The sequence below is a fragment of the Hyla sarda genome, unplaced genomic scaffold (genome assembly GCF_029499605.1).
Source record: "Hyla sarda isolate aHylSar1 unplaced genomic scaffold, aHylSar1.hap1 scaffold_1515, whole genome shotgun sequence".
In the NCBI taxonomy this organism is placed as follows: domain Eukaryota; kingdom Metazoa; phylum Chordata; class Amphibia; order Anura; family Hylidae; genus Hyla; species Hyla sarda.
Window position 1 is genome coordinate 46,094 of NW_026608149.1, and position 27,152 is coordinate 73,245.

Genomic DNA, 27,152 nt, shown 5'->3' on the forward strand with positions numbered 1-27,152 from the left:
AGGTATCAGACCCATTCTCACTATCCATCCTACAGGTATCAGACCCATCCTCACTATCCATCCTACAGGTATCAGACCCATCCTCACTATCCATCCTCCAGGTATCAGACCCATCCTCACTATCCATCTTCCAGGTATCAGACACATCCTCACTATCCATCCTCCAGGTATCCGACCCATCCTCACTATCCATCCTCCAGGTATCAGACCCATCCTCACTATCCATCCTCCCGGTATCAGACCCATCCTCACTATCCATCCTCCAGGTATCAGACCCATCCTCACTATCCATCCTCCCGGTATCAGACTCATCCTCACTATCCATCCTCCCGGTATCAGACCCATCCTCACGATTTATCCTCCAGGTATCAGACCCATCCTCACTATCCATCCTCTAGGTATCAGACCCATCCTCACTATCCTCCAGGTATCAGTCCCATCCTCACTATCCATCCTCCAGGTATCAGACCCTTCCTCACTATTCATCCTCCAGGTATTAGACCCATCCTCACTATCCATCCTCCCGGTATCAGACCCATCCTCACGATCTATCCTCCAGGTATCAGTCCCATCCTCACTATCCATCCTACAGGTATCAGACCCATCCTCACTATCCATCCTCCAGGTATCAGACCCATCCTCACTATCCATCCTCCAGGTATCAGTCCCATCCTCACTATCTATCCTCCAGGTATCAGACCCATCCTCACTATCTATCCTCCAGGTATCAGACCCATCCTCACTATCTATCCTCCAGGTATCAGACCCATCCTCACTATCCTCCAGGTATCAGACCCATCCTCACTATACTCCAGGTATCAGACCCAGCCTCACTATTCTCCAGGTATCAGACCCATCCTCACTATCCATCCTCCAGGTATCAGACCCATCCTCACTATCCATCCTCCAGGTATCAGTCCCATCCTCACTATCCATGCTCCAGGTATCAGACCCTTCCTCACCATCTATCCTCTAGGTATCAGACCCATCCTCACTATCCATCCTCCAGGTATCAGTCCCATCCTCACTATCCATCCTCCAGGTATCAGACCCTTCCTCACCATCTATCCTCTAGGTATCAGACCCATCCTCACTATCCATCCTCCAGGTATCAGACCCATCCTCACTATCCATCCTTCCGGTATCAGTCCCATCCTCACTATCTATCCTCCAGGTATCAGACCCATCCTCACTATCTATCCTCCAGGTATCAGACCCATCCTCACTATCTATCCTTCAGGTATCAGACCCATCCTCACTATACTCCAGGTATCAGACCCATCCTCACTATACTCCAGGTATCAGACCCAGCCTCACTATTCTCCAGGTATCAGACCCATCCTCACTATCCATCCTCCAGGTATCAGACCCATCCTCACTATCCATCCTCCAGGTATCAGTCCCATCCTCACTATCCATGCTCCAGGTATCAGACCCATCCTCACTATCCATGCTCCAGGTATCAGACCCTTCCTCACCATCTATCCTCTAGGTATCAGACCCATCCTCACTATACTCCAGGTATCAGACCCAGCCTCACTATTCTCCAGGTATCAGACCCATCCTCACTATCCATCCTCGAGGTATCAGACCCATCCTCACTATCCATCCTCCAGGTATCAGTCCCATCCTCACTATCCATCCTCCAGGTATCAGACCCATCCTCACTATCCATGCTCCAGGTATCAGACCCATCCTCACTATCCATCCTCCAGGTATCAGACCCTTCCTCACCATCTATCCTCTAGGTATCAGACCCATCCTCACTATCCATCCTCCAGGTATCAGTCCCATCCTCACTATCCATCCTCCAGGTATCAGACCCATCCTCACTATCCATCCTCCAGGTATCAGACCCATCTTCACTATCTATCCTACAGGTATCAGACCCTGGTTGACACAGCTCAGAGGTGGGGCGTGCCCGGCTGACACAGCCCAGAGGTGGGGGGTTCACAGCTGACAATGCCCAGAGGTGGGGGGTGCCCGGCTGACACAGCTCGGAGGTGGGGCGTGCCCGGTTGACACAGCTCGGAGGCCTGGAATCCCGGCTTCAGCGTTTTGCCTGCACATTTAAAGCATCAAATAAGAGCCCAGCCGAGTGCTTCCAACAGGGCCGGCACAGATGGGTGGCCCTCTGGCTGCTATTCTCCATATAATAAAATTACACTACTGGCGGCTGGCAGGTGGGACAAAGAGTCGGCATGAGGACAGCGTGCCACGCTCCTAGATCTGCAGGCTGTGCTTTATAAGCCCCATATCAAGGCAAGTGCCTGGCTCTTCCTCTAGATACCTGTGGTGCGAGCAGAGATTAACCCCAGTAGCGGGCATCAGATTGGGGGGGGGGGGGGTAGCGAATACATCATGTCAACAAGACAATGGAGCCTTAAGCAGCACCACGGGAGGCCAGACATGGTGGCGGTGGCGCACCCTGCAGTGCGGATGATGGTGTGGGGATTACCTGTGCGTCTCGCTCCCTCCACGCTTGAGTCTTCTTTTGGTGCTCGGACATGGCGTTCTGCAGCTGCGTCTCCAGCCGCTCCGTCTCCCGCTCGTGGTCCCGGATGAGGCTGTCCCTCTCGGAACTATGCTGTTGCTGGAGGCGGCTCTTCTCCTGTTCCTGCTCCAGCTTCTGTTCCACCATCTGATTGGACGAGAGAAGTATACATCATCACTGGCATGTCCTTATCACCATGACAACGCCACCCTGCCCCCACCCCGCCAAAATAATTCCACGCATGTGACGCGGGCGCCGAGGTGGTGTCACAGGACCCTACGATTTTTATATAAGGACAAGGGTAAAATGGAATGGAGGAGGAGGAGGATATAAGGCAGGGTTTCCCAACCAGGAGGCCTCCAACTGTTTCAAGACTACAACTCCCAGCATGCCCAGACAGACGAAGGGGAAGAAGAGGTAGGGCATGCTGGGAGTTGTAGTTTTGCAACTGTTTGTTTAATGCAAAGCATAAAAGTAATGGAGGATAAGCGCTGGATACCAGTGAGGATATAAGGAAGTGTTTCCCAACACGGGGCCTACAAGAGCAGCAAAACTACAACTCCCAGCATGCCTGGACAAGCTTATAATAGTGAATTGATATAAAAGGCCTTAATGGAGTTGTCCCCCCCAGACCTATAATGGGACGCTCCAGACGATGGGGGACAGCTGCTGTATATTTCTGCTCTCAGGATCCCATGGTCTGGGGGGATGAATGGCGCGGTGGACGCTGCGCTCTTTGATACTAATCCTCCCAGACGGGCTATAAAGACTCCCTACCTGGCCAGCGCTCGGCAGGACTCCATGCTGCCTCTGTGGGGAGTCGGCAGGAAGCCGATCTACGGGCCGCAGCTGCCGTCACCGGTCACTTACACTTCTCTTCAGATTTGGTGGATTTTGGAAATAGAAAAAATAAAAAAAATAAAAAAGCTAAAATAAAAAAAACGGGGGTGGTGAAGAGTATTGTCAGCGCTGCATCATCCCTTATAGCAGGAGGAGCAAATAGAGAGCCCCAACCTGGAGACGCAGCTGCCCCGGCGCCATGATCAGGAGAACGCGCATAAATGGGATATGTGATGGCCAAGATCTGCATGGATATAGAAGGTCCTGCCTGGATTTACATGGGACTGACCAGAAAGACATATGATTGTTTAGATGTCACATGGGCTGATGAAGGTGGGGGGAGGGGATCTACATTAACTGGACCAACTGCAAACTTACCGGATTGTGTTGACCCCGAGATCAGAGGGGCTCCGGGGTCTGTGTTATAGGACAATGGAATGGACGGTGGAGACCACACAGTGGGGCAAAGAAGTAGTCAGCCCCCAATTGTACAAGTTCCCCCCTTATAAAGATGAGGCTGTAATTATCATTATAGGTTATAACCTCAACTATGAGACAAATCCATAAATCCCATTGTCCGATAACCCCTTAACCTCTTAAGGACGCAAGGCGTACCTGTACGCCCTGCGCCCGGTCCTTAAAACGGGGTCATGCCTTGACCCTGCATCACATCGGGTCGGTCCTAATGATAGCCGGGACCCTGGGCTAATAGTGTGCGGCACAGATCATTGTGCCGCGTGCTATTAACCCTTAGGACGCGACGATAAAAGATGATCGCCACGTCCAAAACGAAAGTAAAAGCTTCCCGGCAGCTCAGTCGGGCTGATCGGGACTATCAAGATAAAATCGCTATGTCCCGATCAGCTAGGACGCGAGCGGAGGTCCCCTCACCTGTCTCCGTCGCGTCCGATCGGCGTTTGATTGCTCCAAGCCTGAGCTACAGGCTCGAGCAATCGAGCCCCAAGAACGATGATCCTTGCAAAGCTATGGCTTAAGGCTGGGTTCACACTACGATTTTCAAATACGGTAACCGTATACGACCGTATCCACAACCGTATGCATAGAGAATGCATTGTAAACCGTATTCCAAATGTTGTGTACGGTTGCATCCGTTTTGCCTCGGATACGGTTTTGCCGATTTTTCAATCGTAGGCAAAAACGCTGTCGTCCATGTTGGAAAACCGTATGCGAACCGTATGCGGTTCTCTTAACATTGTTGTCTATGAGAACCGTACACAGAATTTCAGAATACGGTTGCACACGGTTTTTCTAATCCATTTTTGGAGTTGACACATGCGCAAAAGGAATTTCAATAGAACAATAGTAACTTTATTAAATTGCTTGAAAACTAATTCCAACAAAATAGCAAAACCGTTGGCAAAAACGGATGCAAACAGAGAGAACCGTACATAAGTTTTTGAACCGTATACGGGGAAAAAACGTATTTGAAGTCATACGGTTGTAGACGGAGACGGTTGCATGCGGTTTTTGCCACACGTTTTTAAGCGGAAAACCGTATACAGTTACCGTATTTGAAAATCGTAGTGAGAACCCAGCCTAAATGATCAGTGTGTGCAGTGTTATAGCCTCTATGGGATAACAATGATCAGTGTGTGCAATGTTATAGCCCCCTATGGGATAACAATGATCAGTATGTGCAGTGTTATAGCCCCCTATGGGATAACAACGATCAGTGTGTGCAGTGTTATAGCCCCCTATGGGATAACAATGATCAGTGTGTGCAGTGTTATAGCCCCCTATGGGATAACAACGATCAGTGTGTGCAGTGTTATAGCCCCCTATGGGATAACAACGATCAGTGTGTGCAGTGTTATAGCCCCCTATGGGATAACAATGATCAGTGTGTGCAGTGTTATGGCCCCCTATGGGATCACAATGATCAGTGTGTGCAGTGTTATGGTCTCCTATGGGATAACAATGATCAGTGTGTGCAGTGTTATAGCTCCCTATGGGATAACAATGATCAGTGTGTGCAGTGTTATAGCCCCCTATGGGATAACAATGATCAGTGTGTGCAGTGTTATAGTCCCCTATAGGAGCTATAACACTGCAAAAAAAAGTTAAAAAAAAGTTAATAAAAGGTAATTTAACCCCTTCCCTAATAAAAGTTAGAATCATCCCCTTTTCCCATAAAAAGAAAACTGTGCAATTAAAAATAAAAATATGTGGTATCGCTGCATGCGGAAATGTCTGAATTATAAAACTATATCATTAATTAAACCGCTTGGTAAATGGCGTATGTGCCAAAAAATTCCAAAGTCCAAAATAGCGTATTTTTGGTCACTTTTTATATCATAAAAAAATTTATAAAAAGCGATCATCAAGTCTGATCAATACAAAAATGGTACCGCTAAAAACTTCAGACCACGGCGCAAAAAATGAGTCCTCATACCGGCACGTACGCGGAAAAATAAAAGTTATAGGGGTCAGAAGATGAGAATTTTAAACGTATATAAATTTTCCTGCATGTAGTTATGATTTTTTTCAGAAGTGCGACAAAATCCAATCTATATAAGTCGGGGATCATTTTAATCGTATGGACCTACAGAAGAGAAGGGGTCATTTTTACCGAAAAAATTACTGTGTAGAAACTACAAAAATAATAAATTTTCTTCAATTTTGTCGCACAATTATTTTTTTTTCCGTTTTGCCGTAGATTTTTGGGTAAAATGACTGATGTCATTACAAAGTAGAATTGGTGGCGCAAAAAATAAGCCATCATATGGATTTTTCGGTGCAAAATTGAAAGAATTAAGATTTTTTAATTGGCTTATTTTTTGCGCCACCAATTTTACTTTGTAATGACATCAGTCATTTTACCCAAAAATCTACGGAAAAACGGAAAAAAAAAAAAAATAATTAGTGCGGCAAAATTGAATATAAAACGCCATTTAGTAATTTTTGAGGGCTTCCACTTCTACACATAAAATTTTTCGGTAAAAATGACACCTGATCTTTATTCTGTAGGTCAATCCAATAAGAGCACAAGCCGGAGACTCCAATAGCAAAGGAAAGTGACTTTTATTGGTTGTTACCCCGATGCAACGTTTCGGCAAACAAAACTGCCTTTTTCAAGCATATTTATAGGAGAGCAAGAAGTATATAGATTAGTGATACAGCAGCCATTGGTCAAATCATGTTGTCATGGTAACTGTTATATATACAAAGCTATTACATAGTGCAATCATATTTCCAATGTGTTATATACCAAACCATACAGAAGATGGGCCTCCTTATACTTCACTTACATGTCTCCATGCTTCCCATCCAGGCCATCCCGTACCGATTCTTCAGAATTCTAATACTCACTTGTGCCGTCCGGTTTGTAAACAAACCTACTGCGCATGTCTCAATCACCACGTCACTTCCGCTGGGTATAGCCAATCAGCCAGTATAGCTATGATGGTGTGCGCAAGCGCCAGCAACCGGTGCCTGCGCAGTGCCCGCGCGCCAAAGAATTGACGCACTTACATCAATAATAAAAAGATTAGACATAATAGTCATTAGAGAAAAAAATGAAGAAAAATAGATGATGAAAATAAAAAATAATAAATAATGAGTAAATGATAAAAAAAATAATAAGTGAATTTTTAAAAAAAATAAATAATAAAAAAATAAACAAATAATGAGTAAATGATTAAAAAATTACTGGAAAAATACATAATAAAATAAAAAATAAAGTATAAAGAATGTAAAGTAAACTAAAATGTGGAAAAAAAATTCTTTTTCTTTTTTTATTTCCCCCTTTTTTCACATTTTAGTTTACTTTACATTCTTTATTCTTTATTTTCTATTTTTTATTTATTATTTTTCATTTTTTCAGTTATTTTTTAATCATTTACTCATTATTTATTATTTTTTATTTTCATCATCTATTTTTCTTCATTTTTTTCTCTAATTACTATTATGTCTAATCTTTTTATTCTCCTTTTTTTCATCTTTCTTGGTCAATGTTATGATACACGCTTAGTGTAGGTTTGCAATAGTAGGCAAAATTGGATACATGATATTTTATATGTGATTTTAAATATTGTTTGTATCTTTTTAGGCACTTTATATTAAATGGCACTAATCACTTTCTATGAATTATCCTGGGTTGGATCAGAAGATGGGCCGAACTTCACACAAAGAAATATGTACTTGTATTATGGAGTATTGTAATACATGTGTCCATCTATGTATCTAGGCCTCCGTTTCATTCCTAAAAAGTTTTTTCTTTGATTGTCATTATTACATAATAAAATTCCCCCTTTGTTTGCATAAAAGTCCATACCAGTTACCGTAGTTTTTGCATTTCATACAGAAGTCTAATATAGACTTGTGAGATTATACATGTGCGCATGCGCTGTCCTGACACCGGGCATGTATTTGCCCATGTGCCGGACCGCGGGAGCGCTGAATGGTATTATTGATGTAAGTGCGCCGGCTTCGGGCGCTCTGAGGTGTCAGTGCGCGTGCGCCAATTCGGTGCGCGTGCGCCAATTCGTGCGCACACCATCACAGCTATACTGGCTATGGGCTTACCACTGATTGGCTATACCCAGCGGAAGTGACGTGGTGATTGAGACATGCGCAGTAGGTTTGTTTACAAACCGGACGGCACAAGTAAGTATTAGAATTCTGAAGAATCGGTACGGGATGGCCTGGATGGGAAGCATGGAGACATGTAAGTGAAGTATAAGGAGGCCCATCTTCTGTATGGTTTGGTATATAACACATTGGAAATATGATTGCACTATGTAATAGCTTTGTATATATAACAGTTACCATGACAACATGATTTGACCAATGGCTGCTGTATCACTAATTAATGTATGATATGTTACACTTGTGTGTTAACCAATCTGTAAGCTTCTTGCTCTCCTATAAATATGCTTGAAAAAGGCAGTTTTGTTTGCCGAAACGTTGCATCGGGGTAACAACCAATAAAAGTCACTTTCCTTTGCTATTGGAGTCTCCGGCTTGTGTTGTTGTGACTCTGGATTGGCCCTCCGGATAGGTACGGGCACAGCCAAGTGGTCCAGTGCTGTCTCTCCAGACTTTTTGCTGTATTATTCTGTAGGTCCATACGATTAAAATCATCCCCCACTTATATAGGTTGGATTTTGCCGCACTTCTGAAAAAAGTCATAACTACATGCAGGAAAATGTATACGTTTAAAATTGTCATCTTCTGACCCCGGTAACTTTATTTTTCCGCGTACAGGGCGGTATGAGGCTCACTTTTTTGCGCCGTGATCTGAACTTTTTAGCGGTACCATTTTTGCATTGATCAGACTTTGTGATCACTTTTTATACATTTTTTCATAATATGAAAAGTGACCAAAAATACACTATTTTGGACTTTGGAATTTTTTTGCGCATACGCCATTGATTGTGGGGTTTCATTAATTATATATTTTTATAATTTGGACATTTCCACACGCGGCGATACCATATATGTTTATTTACAAACTTTTATTATTTTATTTTTTTCACGTTTTTTTGCAATGTTATAGGAGAAAATAGAACTGCACACACTGATCATTGTTATCCCATAGGAGACTATAACACTGCACACACTTATCTCTTATACTGATCATTATTATCCCATAGGAGATTATAACACTGCACACACTGATCTCTTATACTGATCATTATTATCCCATAGGAGACTATAACACTGCACACACTGATCTCTTATAGTCTCCTATAGGATAATAATGATCAGTTTAAGAGATCAGTGTGTGCAGTGTTATAGTCTCCTATGGGATAATAACGATCAGTATAAGAGATCAGTGTGTGCAGTGTTATAGGTCCCTATGGGATAATAATGATTAGTATAAGAGATCAGTGTGTGCAGTGTTATAGTCTCCTATGGGATAATAATGATCAGTATAAGAGATCAGTGTGTGCAGTGTTATAGTCTCCTATGGGATAATAATGGTCAGTATAACACTGCACACACCGATCATTGTTATCCCATAGGAGGCTATAAAACTACACACACTGATCATTGTTATCCCATAGGGGACTATAAAACTGCACACACTGATCATTGTTATCCCATAGAAGACTATAACACTGCACACACTGATCATTGTTATCTCAAAGGAGACTATAACACTGCACACACTGATCATTGTTATCCCATAGGAGAATATAACACTGCACACACTGATCATTGTTATCCCATAGGAGACTATAACACTGCGCACACTGATCATTGTTATCTCATAGGAGACTATAACACTGCACACACTGATCATTGTTATCCCATAGGAGAAAATAACACTGCACACACTGATCATTGTTATCCCATAGGAGACTATAACACTGCACACACTGATCTTTTACATCAATCAATGATTCTGCCACTTGACTGCTCATGTCTGGATCTTAGGCACTGAGCAGTCATTCGGCGATTGGACACTAAGAGTAAGGTAGGGACCCTCCTTGTGTCCTGCAGCTCTTCAGGACGCTTCGATGGTCCCGAACAGCCCACTGAGTTAGCCGGAAGTAGTTCACTTTCGCTTTAGATTCGGTGATCAACTTTGAACCCGCGTATAAAGGGTTAACAGCGAGCGGCACAGCGATCAGTGCTGCGTGCTATTAGCCACAGGTCCCAGACATTGTTAGAGGCTGGGCCCGACCCGCTATGAGAAGCCGTGGCCCCGCGTTATAGAAAGGGAGCACACTCCAGGCGTACAGGTACGCCCTGGGCCCTTAAGAGGTTAAAGAATTTATTAGCAAATTATAGTGGAAAATAAGTATTTGTCACCTACAGACAAGTAAGATTTCTGTCTCACAGACCTGTAACTTCTTCTATAAGAGTCTCCTCTGTCCTCCACTCGTTACCTGTATTAATGGCTCCTGTATAAAAGACCCCTGTCCACAACAGTCACACTCCACTATGGCCAAGACCAAAGAGCTGGCGGCTCGGCGGTGGATGACTTTATTCTGCATAAATTAGTTCAGCTTTCCGGTGCTCCGGTGGCTGGTGACTCCTAGGACTCTATCCACCTTTTCCAGCCACTGGAGCACCTAAAAGCTGAACTCATTTATGCAGGAAAAGTCATCAACCGCCGAGCCGAGAAGTTCGTGATGAATCGAATTACTGGAATTTCGCTCATCTCTAGTGGAGAGCGATCTCCTGAAAGTGGTGGAGTCAATGGCGCCCTCCTCTGGACACTCAGGAGCTAATTAGTAAAAACCGGCAGGAAAACGGACTGGATATAAAAATAACAAATGGTTTATCTGAAGCAAACGAACTACGCGTTTCGAGGGACTTCAAATGGATTTTATATTATGTAACATCTAGGAATGATTTTCGCGGGCTTGGACGGACATAAAAGGGGCGTCACGTACAACCCCCAATAAGAGGGGGTCCCGCCCCTCGAAACGCATAGTTTGTTTGCTTCAGATAAACCATTTGTTATTTTTATATTCAGTCCGTTTTCCTGCCGGTTTTTGCTAATTAGCTCCTGAGTGTCCAGAGGAAGGCGCCATTGACTCCACCACTTTCAGGAGATCGCTCTCCACCTTCTGCCGCAGATTGTACAACCAAACCCTCCACGGTATTGTGCTCACAGTACAACACACAAAGGTGAGTGAACTATCTCCACGTATAACATACATTTTGAAAAGGATAATTGTGCATCGGTCTATTCTGTATTTTTCTTTCAAAAAAGGATGTGGAGGTGCCTAGCCAGTCTCCAGATCTACAGCCCCAAAACATCACTGCTCTAGAGGAGATCTGCATGGAGGAATGGGCCAAAACACCAGCAACAGTGTGTGAGAACCTTGTGAAGACACAAATCATGTGACCTCTGTCACTACCAACAGTGTGTGAGAACCTTGTGAAGACACAAATCATGTGACCTCTGTCATTACCAACAGTGTGTGAGGACCTTGTGAAGACACAAATCATGTGACCTCTGTCATTACCAACAGTGTGTGAGAACCTTGTGAAGACAGAAAACATGTGACCTCTGTCACTACCAACAGTGTGTGAGAACCTTGTGAAGACACAAATCATGTGATCTCTGTCATTACCAACAGTGTGTGAGAACCTTGTGAAGACACAAATCATGTGACCTCTGTCACTACCAACAGTGTGTGAGAACCTTGTGAAGACACAAATCATGTGACCTCTGTCACTACCAACAGTGTGTGAGAACCTTGTGAAGACACAAATCATGTGACCTCTGTCACTACCAAAAGTGTGTGAGAACCTTGTGAAGACACAAATCATGTGACCTCTGTCACTACCAACAGTGTGTGAGGACCTTGTGAAGACACAAATCATGTGACCTCTGTCATTACCAACAGTGTGTGAGAACCTTGTGAAGACACAAATCATGTGACCTCTGTCATTACCAACAGTGTGTGAGAACCTTGTGAAGACACAAATCATGTGACCTCTGTCACTACCAACAGTGTGTGAGAACCTTGTGAAGACACAAATCATGTGACCTCTGTCACTACCAACAGTGTGTGAGAACCTTGTGAAGACACAAATCATGTGACCTCTGTCATTACCAACAGTGTGTGAGAACCTTGTGAAGACACAAATCATGTGACCTCTGTCACTACCAACAGTGTGTGAGAACCTTGTGAAGACACAAATCATGTGACCTCTGTCATTACCAACAGTGTGTGAGAACCTTGTGAAGACACAAATCATGTGACCTCTGTCATTACCAACAGTGTGTGAGAACCTTGTGAAGACACAAATCATGTGACCTCTGTCACTACCAACAGTGTGTGAGAACCTTGTGAAGACACAAATCATGTGACCTCTGTCACTACCAACAGTGTGTGAGAACCTTGTGAAGACACAAATCATGTGACCTCTGTCACTACCAACAGTGTGTGAGAACCTTGTGAAGACACAAATCATGTGACCTCTGTCACTACCAACAGTGTGTGAGAACCTTGTGAAGACACAAATCATGTGACCTCTGTCACTACCAACAGTGTGTGAGAACCTTGTGAAGACACAAATCATGTGACCTCTGTCACTACCAACAGTGTGTGAGAACCTTGTGAAGACACAAATCATGTGACCTCTGTCACTACCAACAGTGTGTGAGAACCTTGTGAAGACACAAATCATGTGACCTCTGTCACTACCAACAGTGTGTGAGAACCTTGTGAAGACACAAATCATGTGACCTCTGTCACTACCAACAGTGTGTGAGAACCTTGTGAAGACACAAATCATGTGACCTCTGTCATTACCAACAGTGTGTGAGAACCTTGTGAAGACACAAATCATGTGACCTCTGTCATTACCAACAGTGTGTGAGAACCTTGTGGAGACACAAATCATGTGACCTCTGTCACTACCAACAGTGTGTGAGAACCTTGTGAAGACACAAATCATGTGACCTCTGTCATTACCAACAGTGTGTGAGAACCTTGTGAAGACACAAATCATGTGACTTCTGTCATTACCAACAGTGTGTGAGAACCTTGTGAAGACACAAATCATGTGACCTCTGTCACTACCAACAGTGTGTGAGAACCTTGTGAAGACACAAATCATGTGACCTCTGTCATTACCAACAGTGTGTGAGAACCTTGTGAAGACACAAATCATGTGACCTCTGTCATTACCAACAGTGTGTGAGAACCTTGTGAAGACACAAATCATGTGACCTCTGTCACTACCAACAGTGTGTGAGAACCTTGTGAAGACACAAATCATGTGACCTCTGTCACTACCAACAGTGTGTGAGAACCTTGTGAAGACACAAATCATGTGACCTCTGTCATTACCAACAGTGTGTGAGAACCTTGTGAAGACACAAATCATGTGACCTCTGTCACTACCAACAGTGTGTGAGAACCTTGTGAAGACACAAATCATGTGACCTCTGTCATTACCAACAAAGGGGATAGAACAAAGTATTGAGAGGAACTTTTCTTATTCACCAAATACTTATTGTCCACCTTTTGCCCCCACTGTATATCTATAGGATGAGCAATGATCTGCATGGAGGTATAGAGGACAGAGCGATGTTCTGCACTATATGAGTGATGGTCAGCACATAGTGTGGGGCCCCCTGTATATGAGTGATGGTCAGCACATAGTGCGGGGCCCCTGTAGCACATGGTGTGGCCCCTTGGGTGACTGACCTGCTGCTCATAGCGCTCCTTCATCTCCTGCACTTGGCGGCTGTACTCCTGGCTCTGCTTCTCTCGGAGACTCTTGGATCGGTTCAGGTCAGCTTCAACCTTCTCCATCTTAGGGAAAAAACATGGCGGCGGATTAGTCACAGGAGGGATGGGGCGGCGGAGGTCACACGAGGGATGGGGCGGCGGAGGTCACACGAGGGATGGGGCGGCGGAGGTCACACGAGGGATGGGGCGGCGGAGGTCACACGAGGGATGGGGCGGCGGAGGTCACACGAGGGATGGGGCGGCGGAGGTCACACGAGGGATGGGGCGGCGGAGGTCACACGAGGGATGGGGCGGCGGAGGTCACACGAGGGATGGGGCGGCGGAGGTCACACGAGGGATGGGGCGGCGGAGGTCACACGAGGGATGGGGCGGCGGAGGTCACACGAGGGATGGGGCGGCGGAGGTCACACGAGGGATGGGGCGGCGGAGGTCACACGAGGGATGGGGCGGCGGAGGTCACACGAGGGATGGGGCGGCGGAGGTCACACGAGGGATGGGGCGGCGGAGGTCACACGAGGGATGGGGCGGCGGAGGTCACACGAGGGATGGGGCGGCGGAGGTCACACGAGGGATGGGGCGGCGGAGGTCACACGAGGGATGGGGCGGCGGAGGTCACACGAGGGATGGGGCGGCGGAGGTCACACGAGGGATGGGGCGGCGGAGGTCACACGAGGGATGGGGCGGCGGAGGTCACACGAGGGATGGGGCGGCGGAGGTCACACGAGGGATGGGGCGGCGGAGGTCACACGAGGGATGGGGCGGCGGAGGTCACACGAGGGATGGGGCGGCGGAGGTCACACGAGGGATGGGGCGGCGGAGGTCACACGAGGGATGGGGCGGCGGAGGTCACACGAGGGATGGGGCGGCGGAGGTCACACGAGGGATGGGGCGGCGGAGGTCACACGAGGGATGGGGCGGCGGAGGTCACACGAGGGATGGGGCGGCGGAGGTCACACGAGGGATGGGGCGGCGGAGGTCACACGAGGGATGGGGCGGCGGAGGTCACACGAGGGATGGGGCGGCGGAGGTCACACGAGGGATGGGGCGGCGGAGGTCACACGAGGGATGGGGCGGCGGAGGTCACACGAGGGATGGGGCGGCGGAGGTCACACGAGGGATGGGGCGGCGGAGGTCACACGAGGGATGGGGCGGCGGAGGTCACACGAGGGATGGGGCGGCGGAGGTCACACGAGGGATGGGGCGGCGGAGGTCACACGAGGGATGGGGCGGCGGAGGTCACACGAGGGATGGGGCGGCGGAGGTCACACGAGGGATGGGGCGGCGGAGGTCACACGAGGGATGGGGCGGCGGAGGTCACACGAGGGATGGGGCGGCGGAGGTCACACGAGGGATGGGGCGGCGGAGGTCACACGAGGGATGGGGCGGCGGAGGTCACACGAGGGATGGGGCGGCGGAGGTCACACGAGGGATGGGGCGGCGGAGGTCACACGAGGGATCGGCCGGCGGAGGTCACACGAGGGATGGGGCGGCGGAGGTCACACGAGGGATGGGGCGGCGGAGGTCACACGAGGGATCGGCCGGCGGAGGTCACACGAGGGATGGGGCGGCGGAGGTCACACGAGGGATCGGCCGGCGGAGGTCACACGAGGGATCGGCCGGCGGACGTCACACGAGGGATCGGCCGGCGGAGGTCACACGAGGGATCGGCCGGCGGAGGTCACACGAGGGATGGGGCGGCGGAGTTCACACGAGGGATGGGGCGGCGGAGGTCACAGGAGGGATCGGTCGGTGGAGGTCACAGGAGGGATCGGTCGGTGGAGGTCACATGACACGACATATCTACATATGTAAATCTGTCCAAGAGTCCATATTCTGGACAGTGCGGCCGCTGGACAGAGGGACGCAGCTGGCAGGTTGTAAACAGGTCTAGTCAGGAACCTGGGAAAGCTGGAGCAAAGACAAACAGAAACCAATGGGATTCATCGCCAAATACAGCCCAGCAGATTCTGCGCTGATCACGAGCTGCTGGTGTGAACATACCCTGACCCCGGGATAGGAGATGGTCCACTCCATGCTGCTGCTGATCTCTACTGCAGGCGCTGCTGATCACTGTGGTGACGGAACATCCCTTCAGTGATGTCATCAGAATCATCAATAACAGCCCCGCCCCCACTGTCACATGACAGCTCAATACTATATCAACATGACTGGTTGTTAGATTAAGAGGTTATAAAACCGCATCTGCTGCCGAACCGAAACAGCGAACCCCATCCCCTCCCACCCACCCTCAGGTTGTGTGTGGTATTACAACCTAGCACTATTCACTTTAATACAGCTGAGCTGCAATACCATACACAACCTGAGGACAAAAGTGGCGTTGGTTCTGGAAGAAAGCATCTGTGTTTATCTAATCAAAAATAATGCCTTTAACCCTTCATGTGATCTTAGTGCTCCCTCTGCTGTTATTAGTGCCTTCTCTGTACACAGCTTTTCCTTATTCTCTCAATTTAAGGCAATAGAATCAGGGCTGGGCTGCTTGCCAGCAGTACACACCCAGTTACTTCCTACCTTAGTTACCTGTTCAATCACAGCACATACTCCTCTCTGCTAAGCTATTACATAGTGATGGTGAGTGTGCACAGGACTAAACAGGCTTCACTCTCCTGGGGGTGGTTTACAAAGTGCACTACTATAGATGTAATGGGGTATTACTGAATCACAAAATGATATATTAGCAGAAGTGATTACATTACAATAGCAGCCCTGGGCTAAGCAATGAAATGCTACCTAATAATGACTAAAGGGGGACAAAAGGAGGAAGGGGACATTTAGCTGTGTACATGCTAGGTACACCAGGGGCAGATGCCCAGAACTTATTGGCTCAGACTTATCAACCTGCATGAGACAAATGTGTCTGCTTTGGCCAATCACAGATCAGGTTTCATTTTACCGGAGAATGAGATATGACACTTGAGCTGTGATCAGTCGCTATATGCAAACACGTTTGTCTCATACAGGTTGACAAATCTGGGTCTATGGAAGTAGAACATAAGAAGAAAGCCTTGTTTTACCTTTAGACATAGTGTGGATCCTCTGGAGGAGGCAGACTCTGCGCCGATCTAAACCCCACCCTGTTTTTTTCTAGGTTTCTTCTTTGCATCAAGCCTGTCCCACTTCCTGTGTTCCCTCTCTGCACTAAGCTCCGCCCACTTAATGTGTTCTGGGTTTTAGGCTTTCTTACTAGAGACAGATTTGCCAAACATCAGGCAGCGGACAGACGGCAGAGGACAGACGGCAGCGGACAGACGGCAGAGGACAGACGGCAGCGGACAGACGGCAGCGGACAGACGGCAGCGGACAGACGGCAGAGGACAGACGGCAGAGGACAGACGGCAGCGGACAGACGGCAGCGGACAGACGGCAGCGGACAGACGGCAGCGGACAGACGGCAGAGGACAGACGGCAGAGGACAGACGGCAGAGGACAGACGGCAGCGGACAGACGGCAGCGGACAGACGGCAGCGGACAGACGGCAGCGGATAGACGACAGCGGACAGACGGCAGAGGACAGATGGCAGAGGACAGATGGCAGCGGACAGACGGCAGCGGACAGACGGCAGAGGACAGACGGCAGAGGACAGACGGCAGAGGACAGACGGCAGAGGACAGATGGCAGAGGACAGATGGCAGCGGACAGACGGCAGCGGACAGACGGCAGCAGACAGCAGCGGACAGCAGATTTTAGGGAAGTAATAAACTAGTGGTGAATACTTCAGAGCTGATCTTCTGGGGTAAGATAATTGGTAAATTTAGCGAGTTCCTTACCCCTCCATCCAATATGTGACATATATGTAAAGCACTAAGAGATATGTAAAGCCAAATAAATTACCAACTCTACCCTGATGCTCAGTTAGCATCCCCGCTTCTTTACCTGCTCTTTCATCTCGCCGTACACCTTCTCCGTGTTCCGCTCAACCTGACGTTTAAACTCCTCTGTGGCTTCAGTCTGTAGTCTCTGCATCTCCTTAAGACGACTCAGCTGCTCCTCCCGATCCCTGAGAAAAAGAGCGACAAAAATATAATATACAAAGCAGGGGAGCATACACATCAATGCAATGCTTCCATTCAGCACAGAGTATATCAGGAGAGGAGTGTGCTGATCATGTGGAAGTCACAGGGTGAGAGTTATATAGTGGAGGGGCAGGGTCCACAGCAGTACAGAGTATTTCAGGAGAGGGTTGTGCTGATCATGTGGAAGTCACAGGGTGAGAGTTATATAGTGGAGGAGCAGGGTCCACAACAGTACAGAGTATTTCAGGAGAGGAGTGTACTGATCATGTGGAGGTCACAGGGTGAGGGTTATATAGAGGAGGAGCAGGGTCTACAGCAGTACAGAGTATTTCAGGAGAGGAGTGTGCTGATCATGTGGAGGTCACAGGGTGAGAGTTATATAGTGAAGGAGCAGGGTCCACAGCAGTACAGAGTATTTCAGGAGAGGAGTGTACTGATCATGTGGAGGTCACAGTGTGAGAGTTATATAGTGGAGGAGCAGGGTCCACAGCAGTACAGAGTATATCAGGAGAGTAGTGTACTGATCATGTGGAGGTCACAGGGTGAGAGTTATATAGTGGAGGAGCAGGGTCCACAGCATTACAGAGTATTTCAGGAGAGGAGTGTGATGATCATGTGGAGGTCACAGGGTGAGAGTTATATAGTGGAGGAGCAGGGTCCACAGCAGTACAGAGTATTTTAGGAGAGGAGTGTACTGATCATGTGGAGGTCACAGGGGGAGAGTTATATAGTGGAGGAGCAGGGTCCACAACAGTACAGAGTATTTCAGGAGAGGAGTGTGCTGGTCATGTGGAGGTCACAGGGTGAGGGTTATATAGAGGAGGAGCAGGGTCTACAGCAGTACAGAGTATTTCAGGAGATGAGTGTGCTGATCATGTGGAGGTCACAGGGTGAGAGTTATATAGTGGAGGAGCAGGGTCCACAGCAGTACAGAGTATTTCAGGAGAGGAGTGTACTGATCATGTGGAGGTCACAGGGTGAGAGTTATATAGTGGAGGAGCAGGGTCCACAGCAGTACAGAGTATATCAGGAGAGTAGTGTACTGATCATGTGGAGGTCACAGGGTGAGAGTTATATAGTGGAGGAGCAGGGTCCACAGCATTACAGAGTATTTCAGGAGAGGAGTGTGATGATCATGTGGAGGTCACAGGGTGAGAGTTATATAGTGGAGGAGCAGGGTCCACAGCAGTACAGAGTATTTTAGGAGAGGAGTGTACTGATCATGTGGAGGTCACAGGGGGAGAGTTATATAGTGGAGGAGCAGGGTCCACAACAGTACAGAGTATTTCAGGAGAGGAGTGTGCTGATCATGTGGAAGTCACAGGGTGAGAGTTATATAGTGGAGGGGCAGGGTCCACAGCAGTACAGAGTATTTCAGGAGAGGGTTGTGCTGATCATGTGGAAGTCACAGGGTGAGAGTTATATAGTGGAGGAGCAGGGTCCACAACAGTACAGAGTATTTCAGGAGAGGAGTGTGCTGGTCATGTGGAGGTCACAGGGTGAGGGTTATATAGAGGAGGAGCAGGGTCTACAGCAGTACAGAGTATTTCAGGAGAGGAGTGTGCTGATCATGTGGAGGTCACAGGGTGAGAGTTATATAGTGGAGGAGCAGGGTCCACAGCAGTACAGAGTATTTCAGGAGAGGAGTGTACTGATCATGTGGAGGTCACAGGGTGAGAGTTATATAGTGGAGGAGCAGGGTCCACAGCAGTACAGAGTATATCAGGAGAGTAGTGTACTGATCATGTGGAGGTCACAGGGTGAGAGTTATATAGTGGAAGAGCAGGGTCCACAGCATTACAGAGTATTTCAGGAGAGGAGTGTGATGATCATGTGGAGGTCACAGGGTGAGAGTTATATAGTGGAGGAGCAGGGTCCACAGCAGTACAGAGTATTTTAGGAGAGGAGTGTACTGATCATGTGGAGGTCACAGGGGGAGAGTTATATAGTGGAGGAGCAGGGTCCACAACAGTACAGAGTATTTCAGGAGAGGAGTGTGCTGGTCATGTGGAGGTCACAGGGTGAGGGTTATATAGAGGAGGAGCAGGGTCTACAGCAGTACAGAGTATTTCAGGAGAGGAGTGTGCTGATCATGTGGAGGTCACAGGGTGAGAGTTATATAGTGGAGGAGCAGGGTCCACAGCAGTACAGAGTATTTCAGGAGAGGAGTGTACTGATCATGTGGAGGTCACAGGGTGAGAGTTATATAGTGGAGGAGCAGGGTCCACAGCATTACAGAGTATTTCAGGAGAGGAGTGTGATGATCATGTGGAGGTCACAGGGTGAGAGTTATATAGTGGAGGAGCAGGGTCCACAGCAGTACAGAGTATTTTAGGAGAGGAGTGTACTGATCATGTGGAGGTCACAGGGTGAGAGTTATATAGTGGAGGAGCAGGGTCAACAGCAGTACAGAGTATTTCAGAAGAGGAGTGTGCTGATCATGTGGAGGTCACAGGGTGAGAGTTATATATTGGAGGAGCAGGGTCCACAGCAGTACAGAGTATTTCAGGAGAGGAGTGTACTGATCATGTGGAAGTCACAGGGTGAGAGTTATATAGTGGAGGAGCAGGGTCCACAGCAGTACAGAGTATTTCAGGAGAGGAGTGTGCTGATCATGTGGAAGTCACAGGGTGAGAGTTATATAGTGGAGGAGCAGGGTCCACAGAAGTACAGAGTATTTCAGAAGAGGAGTGTCCTGATCATGTGGAGGTCACAGGGTGAGAGTTATATATTGGAGGAGCAGGGTCCACAGCAGTACAGAGTATTTCAGGAGAGGAGTGTACTGATCATGTGGAGGTCACAGGGGGGAGAGTTATATATTGGAGGAGCAGGGTCCACAGCAGTACAGCATATTTCAGGAGAGGAGTGTACTGATCATGTGGGAGGTCACAGGGTGAGAGTTATATAGTGGAGGAGCAGGGTCCACAGCAGTACAGAGTATTTCTTGAGAGGAGTGTGCTGATCATGTGGAGATCACTGGGTGAGGGTTATATAGTGGAGGAGCAGGGTCCACAGCAGTACAGAGTATTTCAGGAAAGGAGTGTACTGATCATGTGGAGGTCTCAGGGTGAGAGTTATATAGTGGAGGAGCAGGGTCCACAGGAGTACAGAGTATTTCAGGAGAGGAGTGTACTGATCTTGTGGAGGTCACAGGGTGAGAATGATATAGTGGAGGAACAGGGTCCACAGCAGTAGAGAGTATTTCAGGAGTGGAGTGTACTGATCATGTGGAGGTCACAGGGTGAGAGTTATATAGTGGAGGAGCAGGGTCCACAGCAGTACAGAGTATTTCAGGAGGGGAGTGTGCTGATCATGTGGGAGTTCACAGGGTGAGAGTTATATAGTGGAGGAGCAGGGTCCACGGCAGTAGAGAGTATTTCAGGAGAGGAGTGTACTGATCATGTGGAGGTCACAGGGTGAGGGTTATATAGTAGAGGAGCAGGGTCCACAGTAGTACAGAACATTTCAAGAGAGGAGTGTACTGGTCATGTGGAGGTTACAGGGTGAGAGTTATAAAGTGGAGGAGCAGGGTCCACAGCAGTACAGAGTATATCAGGAGAGGAGTGTGCTGATCATCTGGAGGTCACAGGGTGAGAGTTATATAGTAGAGGAGCAGGGTCCACAGCAGTACAGAATATTTCAGGAGAGCAGTGTACTGATCATGTGGAGATCACAGGGTGATATAGTTGAGGAGCAGGGTCCACAGCAGTACAGAGTATATCATGAGAGGAGTGTACTGATCTTTTGGAGGTCACAGGGTGAGAATGATATAGTGGAGGAACAGGGTCCACAGTATTAGAGAGTATTTCAGGAGAGGAGTGTACTGATCATGTGGAAGTCACAGGGTAAGAGTTATATAGTGGAGGAGCAGGGTCCACAGCAGTACAGAGTATTTCAGGAGAGGAGTCTACTGATCATGTGGAGGTCACAGGGGGAGGGTTATATAGTAGAGGAGCAGGGTCCACAGTAGTACAGAACATTTCAAGAGAAGAGTGTACTGATCATGTGGAGGTCACAGGGTGAGAGTTATATAGTGGAGGAGCAGGGTCCACAGCCGTACAGGGTATATCAGGAGAGGAGTGTGCTGATCTTGTGGAAGTCACAGGGTAAGAGTTATATAGTGGAGGAGCAGGGTCCACAGCAGTACAGAGTATTTCAGGAAAGGAGTGTACTGATCATATAGGAGGTCACAGGGTGAGAGTTATATAGTGGAGGAGCAAGGTCCACAGCAGTACAGAGTATTTCAGGAGAGGAGTGTGCTGATCATGTGGAGGTTACAGGGTGAGAGTTATATAGTGGAGGAGCAAGGTCCACAGCAGTACAGAGTATTTCAGGAGAGGAGTGTACTGATCATGTGGAGGTCACAGGGTGAGAGTTATATAGTGGTAGAGCAGGGTCCACAGCAGTACAGAGTATTTCAGGAGAGGAGTGTACTGATCATATGGAGGTCAGAGGGTGAGAGTTATATAGTGGAGGTATATAGTGGAGGAGCAGGGTCCACAGCAGTACAGAGTATTTCAGGAGAGGAGTAAGCTGATCATGTGGAGGTCACAGGGTGAGAGTTATATAGTGGAGGAGCAGGGTCCACAGCAGTACAGAGAATTTCAGAAGAGGAGTGTACTGATCATGTGGAGGTTACAGGGTGAGAGTTATATAGTGGAGGAACATGGTCCACAGGAGTAGAGAGTATATCAGGAGAGTAGTGTGCTGATCATATAGGAGGTCACAGAGTGAGAGTTATATAATAGAGGAGCAGGGTCCACAGCAGTACAGAGTATTTCAGGAGAGGAGTGTACTGATCATGTGGAGGTCACAGGGTGAGAGTTATATAGTGGGCGAGCAGGGTCCACAGCAGTACAGAGTATTTCAGGAGAGGAGTGTGCTGATCATGTGGAGGTGACAGGGGGAGAGTTATATAGTAGAGGAGCAGGGTCTACAGCAGTACAGAGTATTTCAGGAGAGGAGTGTACTGATCATGTGGAGGTCACAGGGTGAGAGTTATATAGTGGAGGAGCAGGGTCCACAATAGTACAGAATATTTCAGGAGAGGAGTGTACTGATCATGTGGAGGTCACAGGGTGAGAGTTATATAGTGGAGGAGCAGGGTCCACAGCAGTACAGTATTTCAGGAGAGGAGTGTACTGATCTTGTGGAGGTCACAGGGCGAGAGTTATATAGTGAAGGAGCTGGGTCCACAGCAGTACAGAGTATTTCAGGAGAGGAGTGTACTGATCTTTTGGAGGTCACAGGGTGAGAGTGATATAGTGGAGGAGCAGGGTCCACAGCAGTACAGAGTATTTCAGGAGAGGAGTGTACTGATCATATAGGAGGTCACAGGGTGAGAGTTATATAGTGGAGGAGCAGGGTCCACAGCAGTACAGAGTATTTCAGGAGAGGAGTGTACTGACCTTTTGGAGGTCACTACCTTCACTAGACATCAGCGGTGACATCAGTGATGGGGCAGCAGTAATAGGGAGCAGAGATGTAGGGACCACCACATGCACAGGCTATGGACTAACCTTAATAGATCGTTCATTTTGACAAATTTCTTGGCACTGCCGTCCATTTCTTCTTCCAGCTTCTTCTGAAGATCATGAACCTTCAAGAAGAAGGACAAGTGGGGGTGAAGGGAGGTTAAGACATGATGTAACAGCAGAATAGTGAGTGCAGTTGTGGAGGATAAGACATGATGTAACAGCAGAATAGTGAGTGCAGCTCTGGAGGATAAGACATGATGTAACAGCAGAATAGTGAGTGCAGCTCTGGAGGATAAGACATGATGTAACAGCAGAATAGTGAGTGCAGTTGTGGAGGATAAGACATGATGTAACAGCAGAATAGTGAGTGCAGCTGTGGAGGATAAGACATGATGTAACAGCAGAATAGTGAGTGCAGCTGTGGAGGATAAGACATGATGTAACAGCAGGATAGTGAGTGCAGCTGTGGAGGATAAGACATGATGTAACAGCAGAATAGTGAGTGCAGCTCTGGAGGATAAGACATGATGTAACAGCAGAATAGTGAGTGCAGCTCTGGAGGATAAGACATGATGTAACAGCAGAATAGTGAGTGCAGCTCTGGAGAATAAGACATGATGTAACAGCAGAATAGTGAGTGCAGCTCTGGAGGACAACACATGATGTAACAGCAGAATAGTGATTGCAGCTCTGGAGGATAAGACATGATGTAACAGCAGAATAGTGAGTGCAGCTGTGGAGGATAAGACATGATGTAACAGCAGAATAGTGAGTGTAGCTCTGGAGGATAAGACGTGATGTAACAGCAGAATAGTGAGTACAGCTCTGAAGGATAAGACATGATGTAACAGCAGAATAGTGATTGCAGCTCTGGAGGATAAGACATGATGTAACAGCAGAATAGTGAGTACAGCTCTGAAGGATAAGACATGATGTAACAGCAGAATAGTGAGTGCAGCTCTGGAGGATAAGACATGATGTAACAGCAGAATAGTGAGTGTAGCTCTGGGGGATAAGACGTGATGTAACAGGAGAATAGTGAGTGTAGCTCTGGGGGATAAGACATGATGTTACAGCAGAATAGTGAGTGCAGCTCTGGAGGATAAGACATGATGTAACAGCAGAATAGTGAGTGCAGCTCTGGAGGATAAGACATGATGTAACAGCAGAATAGTGAGTGCAGCTGTGGAGGATAAGACATGATGTAACAGCAGAATAGTGAGTGTAGCTCTGGGGGATAAGACGTGATGTAACAGGAGAATAGTGAGTGCAGCTCTGGAGAATAAGACATGATGTAACAGCAGAATAGTGAGTGCAGCTTTGGAGTTGACTAGAGCTCAAGCTGTTAATACAATATACAATTATACAATTTTGTTCCATACTGATCTAGGTATTAGATGGGAGGTCACAGGGTTCAATACATTTGGGCCTCTGCACCTCACCCACCATAGATAGGAAGGAGGTAATAAAGGTACTGTATAGTCACAGCCTACCTGCAGTCCTATGTAACACCACAGATAACAGTGATAACTCTCTGAGTACAGATAATGTATAGTCACAGCCTACCTGCAGTCCTATGTAACACCACAGATAACAGTGATAACTCTCTGAGTACAGATAATGTATAGATGTGACCTGCAGTCCTATGTAACACCACAGATAACAGTGATAACTCTCTGAATACAGATAATGTATAGATGTGACCTGCAGTCCTATGTAACACCACAGATAACAGTGATAACTCTCTGAGTACAGATAATGTATAGATGTGACCTGCAGTCCTATGTAACACCACAGATAACAGTAATAACTCTCTGAGTACAGATAATGTATAGATGTGACCTGCAGTCCTATGTAACACCACAGATAACACAGTGATAACTCTCTGAGTACAGATAATGTATAGATGTGACCTGCAGTCCTATGTAACACCACAGATAACAGTGATAACTCTCTGAGTACAGATAATGTATAGATGTGACCTGCAGTCCTATGTAACACCACAGATAACAGTGATAACTCTCTGAGTACAGATAATGTATAGATGTGACCTGCAGTCCTATGTAACACCACAGATAACAGTGATAACTCTCTGAGTACAGATAATGTATAGATGTGACCTGCAGTCCTATGTAACACCACAGATAACAGTGATAACTCTCTGAGTACAGATAATGTATAGATGTGACCTGCAGTCCTATGTAACACCACAGATAACAGTGATAACTCTCTGAGTACAGATAATGTATAGATGTGACCTGCAGTCCTATGTAACACCACAGATAACAGTGATAACTCTCTGAGTACAGATAATGTATAGATGTGACCTGCAGTCCTATGTAACACCACAGATAACACAGTGATAACTCTCTGAGTACATATAATGTATAGATGTGACCTGCAGTCCTATGTAACACCACAGATAACAGTGATAACTCTCTGAGTACAGATAATGTATAGATGTGACCTGCAGTCCTATGTAACACCACAGATAACAGTGATAACTCTCTGAGTACAGATAATGTAGTAGATGTGACCTGCAGTCCTATGTAACACCACAGATAACACAGTGATAACTCTGAGTACAGATAATGTATAGATGTGACCTGCAGTCCTATGTAACACCACAGATAACAGTGATAACTCTCTGAGTACAGATAATGTATAGATGTGACCTGCAGTCCTATGTAACACTACAGATAACACAGTGATAACTCTCTGAGTACAGATAATGTATAGATGTGACCTGCAGTCCTATGTAACACCACAGATAACAGTGATAACTCTCTGAGTACAGATAATGTATAGATGTGACCTGCAGTCCTATGTAACACCACAGATAACACAGTGATAACTCTCTGAGTACAGATAATGTATAGATGTGACCTGCAGTCCTATGTAACACCACAGATAACACAGTGATAACTCTCTGAGTACAGATAATGTATAGATGTGACCTGCAGTCCTATGTAACACCACAGATAACAGTGATATCTCTCTGAGTACAGATAATGTATAGATGTCACCTGCAGTCCTATGTAACACCACAGATAACAGTGATAACTCTCTGAGTACAGATAATGTATAGATGTGACCTGCAGTCCTATGTAACACCACAGATAACACAGTGATAACTCTCTGAGTACAGATAATGTATAGATGTGACCTGCAGTCCTATGTAACACCACAGATAACACAGTGATAACTCTCTGAGTACAGATAATGTATAGATGTGACCTGCAGTCCTATGTAACACCACAGATAACAGTGATAACTCTCTGAGTACAGATAATGTATAGATGTGACCTGCAGTCCTATGTAACACCACAGATAACACAGTGATAACTCTCTGAGTACAGATAATGTATAGATGTGACCTGCAGTCCTATGTAACACCACAGATAACAGTGATAACTCTCTGAGTACAGATAATGTATAGATGTGACCTGCAGTCCTATGTAACACCACAGATAACACAGTGATAACTCTCTGAGTACAGATAATGTAGTAGATGTGACCTGCAGTCCTATGTAACACCACAGATAACACAGTGATAACTCTCTGAGTACAGATAATGTATAGATGTGACCTGCAGTCCTATGTAACACCTCAGATAACACAGTGATAACTCTCTGAGTACAGATAATGTATAGATGTGACCTGCAGTCCTATGTAACACCACAGATAACAGTGATAACTCTCTGAGTACAGATAATGTATAGATGTGACCTGCAGTCCTATGTAACACCACAGATAACACAGTGATAACTCTCTGAGTACAGATAATGTATAGATGTGACCTGCAGTCCTATGTAACACCACAGATAACAGTGATAACTCTCTGAGTACAGATAATGTATAGATGTGACCTGCAGTCCTATGTAACACCACAGATAACAGTGATATCTCTCTGAGTACAGATGATGTATAGATGTGACCTGCAGTCCTATGTAACACCACAGATAACAGTGATAACTCTCTGAGTACAGATAATGTATAGATGTGACCTGCAGTCCTATGTAACACCACAGATAACAGTGATATCTCTCTGAGTACAGATAATGTATAGATGTGACCTGCAGTCCTATGTAACACCACAGATAACAGTGATAACTCTCTGAG

The 27,152-nt window shown here is 46.8% G+C and overlaps 1 protein-coding gene across 1 annotated transcript in view; it reads right to left on the bottom strand.

Annotated features, from left to right (window-relative positions):
* LOC130309182 (centrosomal protein of 112 kDa-like) overlaps window positions 1–23,152 on the bottom strand; it is a gene marked incomplete at its 5' end in the record, with an annotated part of 68,873 nt that extends 45,721 nt beyond the window's left edge. The window contains 4 exons of the mRNA XM_056552296.1: window positions 2,459–2,641; window positions 13,477–13,584; window positions 17,414–17,537; window positions 23,073–23,152. Coding sequence (XP_056408271.1) covers window positions 2,459–2,641; window positions 13,477–13,584; window positions 17,414–17,537; window positions 23,073–23,152 — 495 coding nt within the window. The remainder of the gene's footprint in view (window positions 1–2,458; window positions 2,642–13,476; window positions 13,585–17,413; window positions 17,538–23,072) is intronic.
* Between the last annotated feature and the right edge of the window lie 4,000 nt (window positions 23,153–27,152).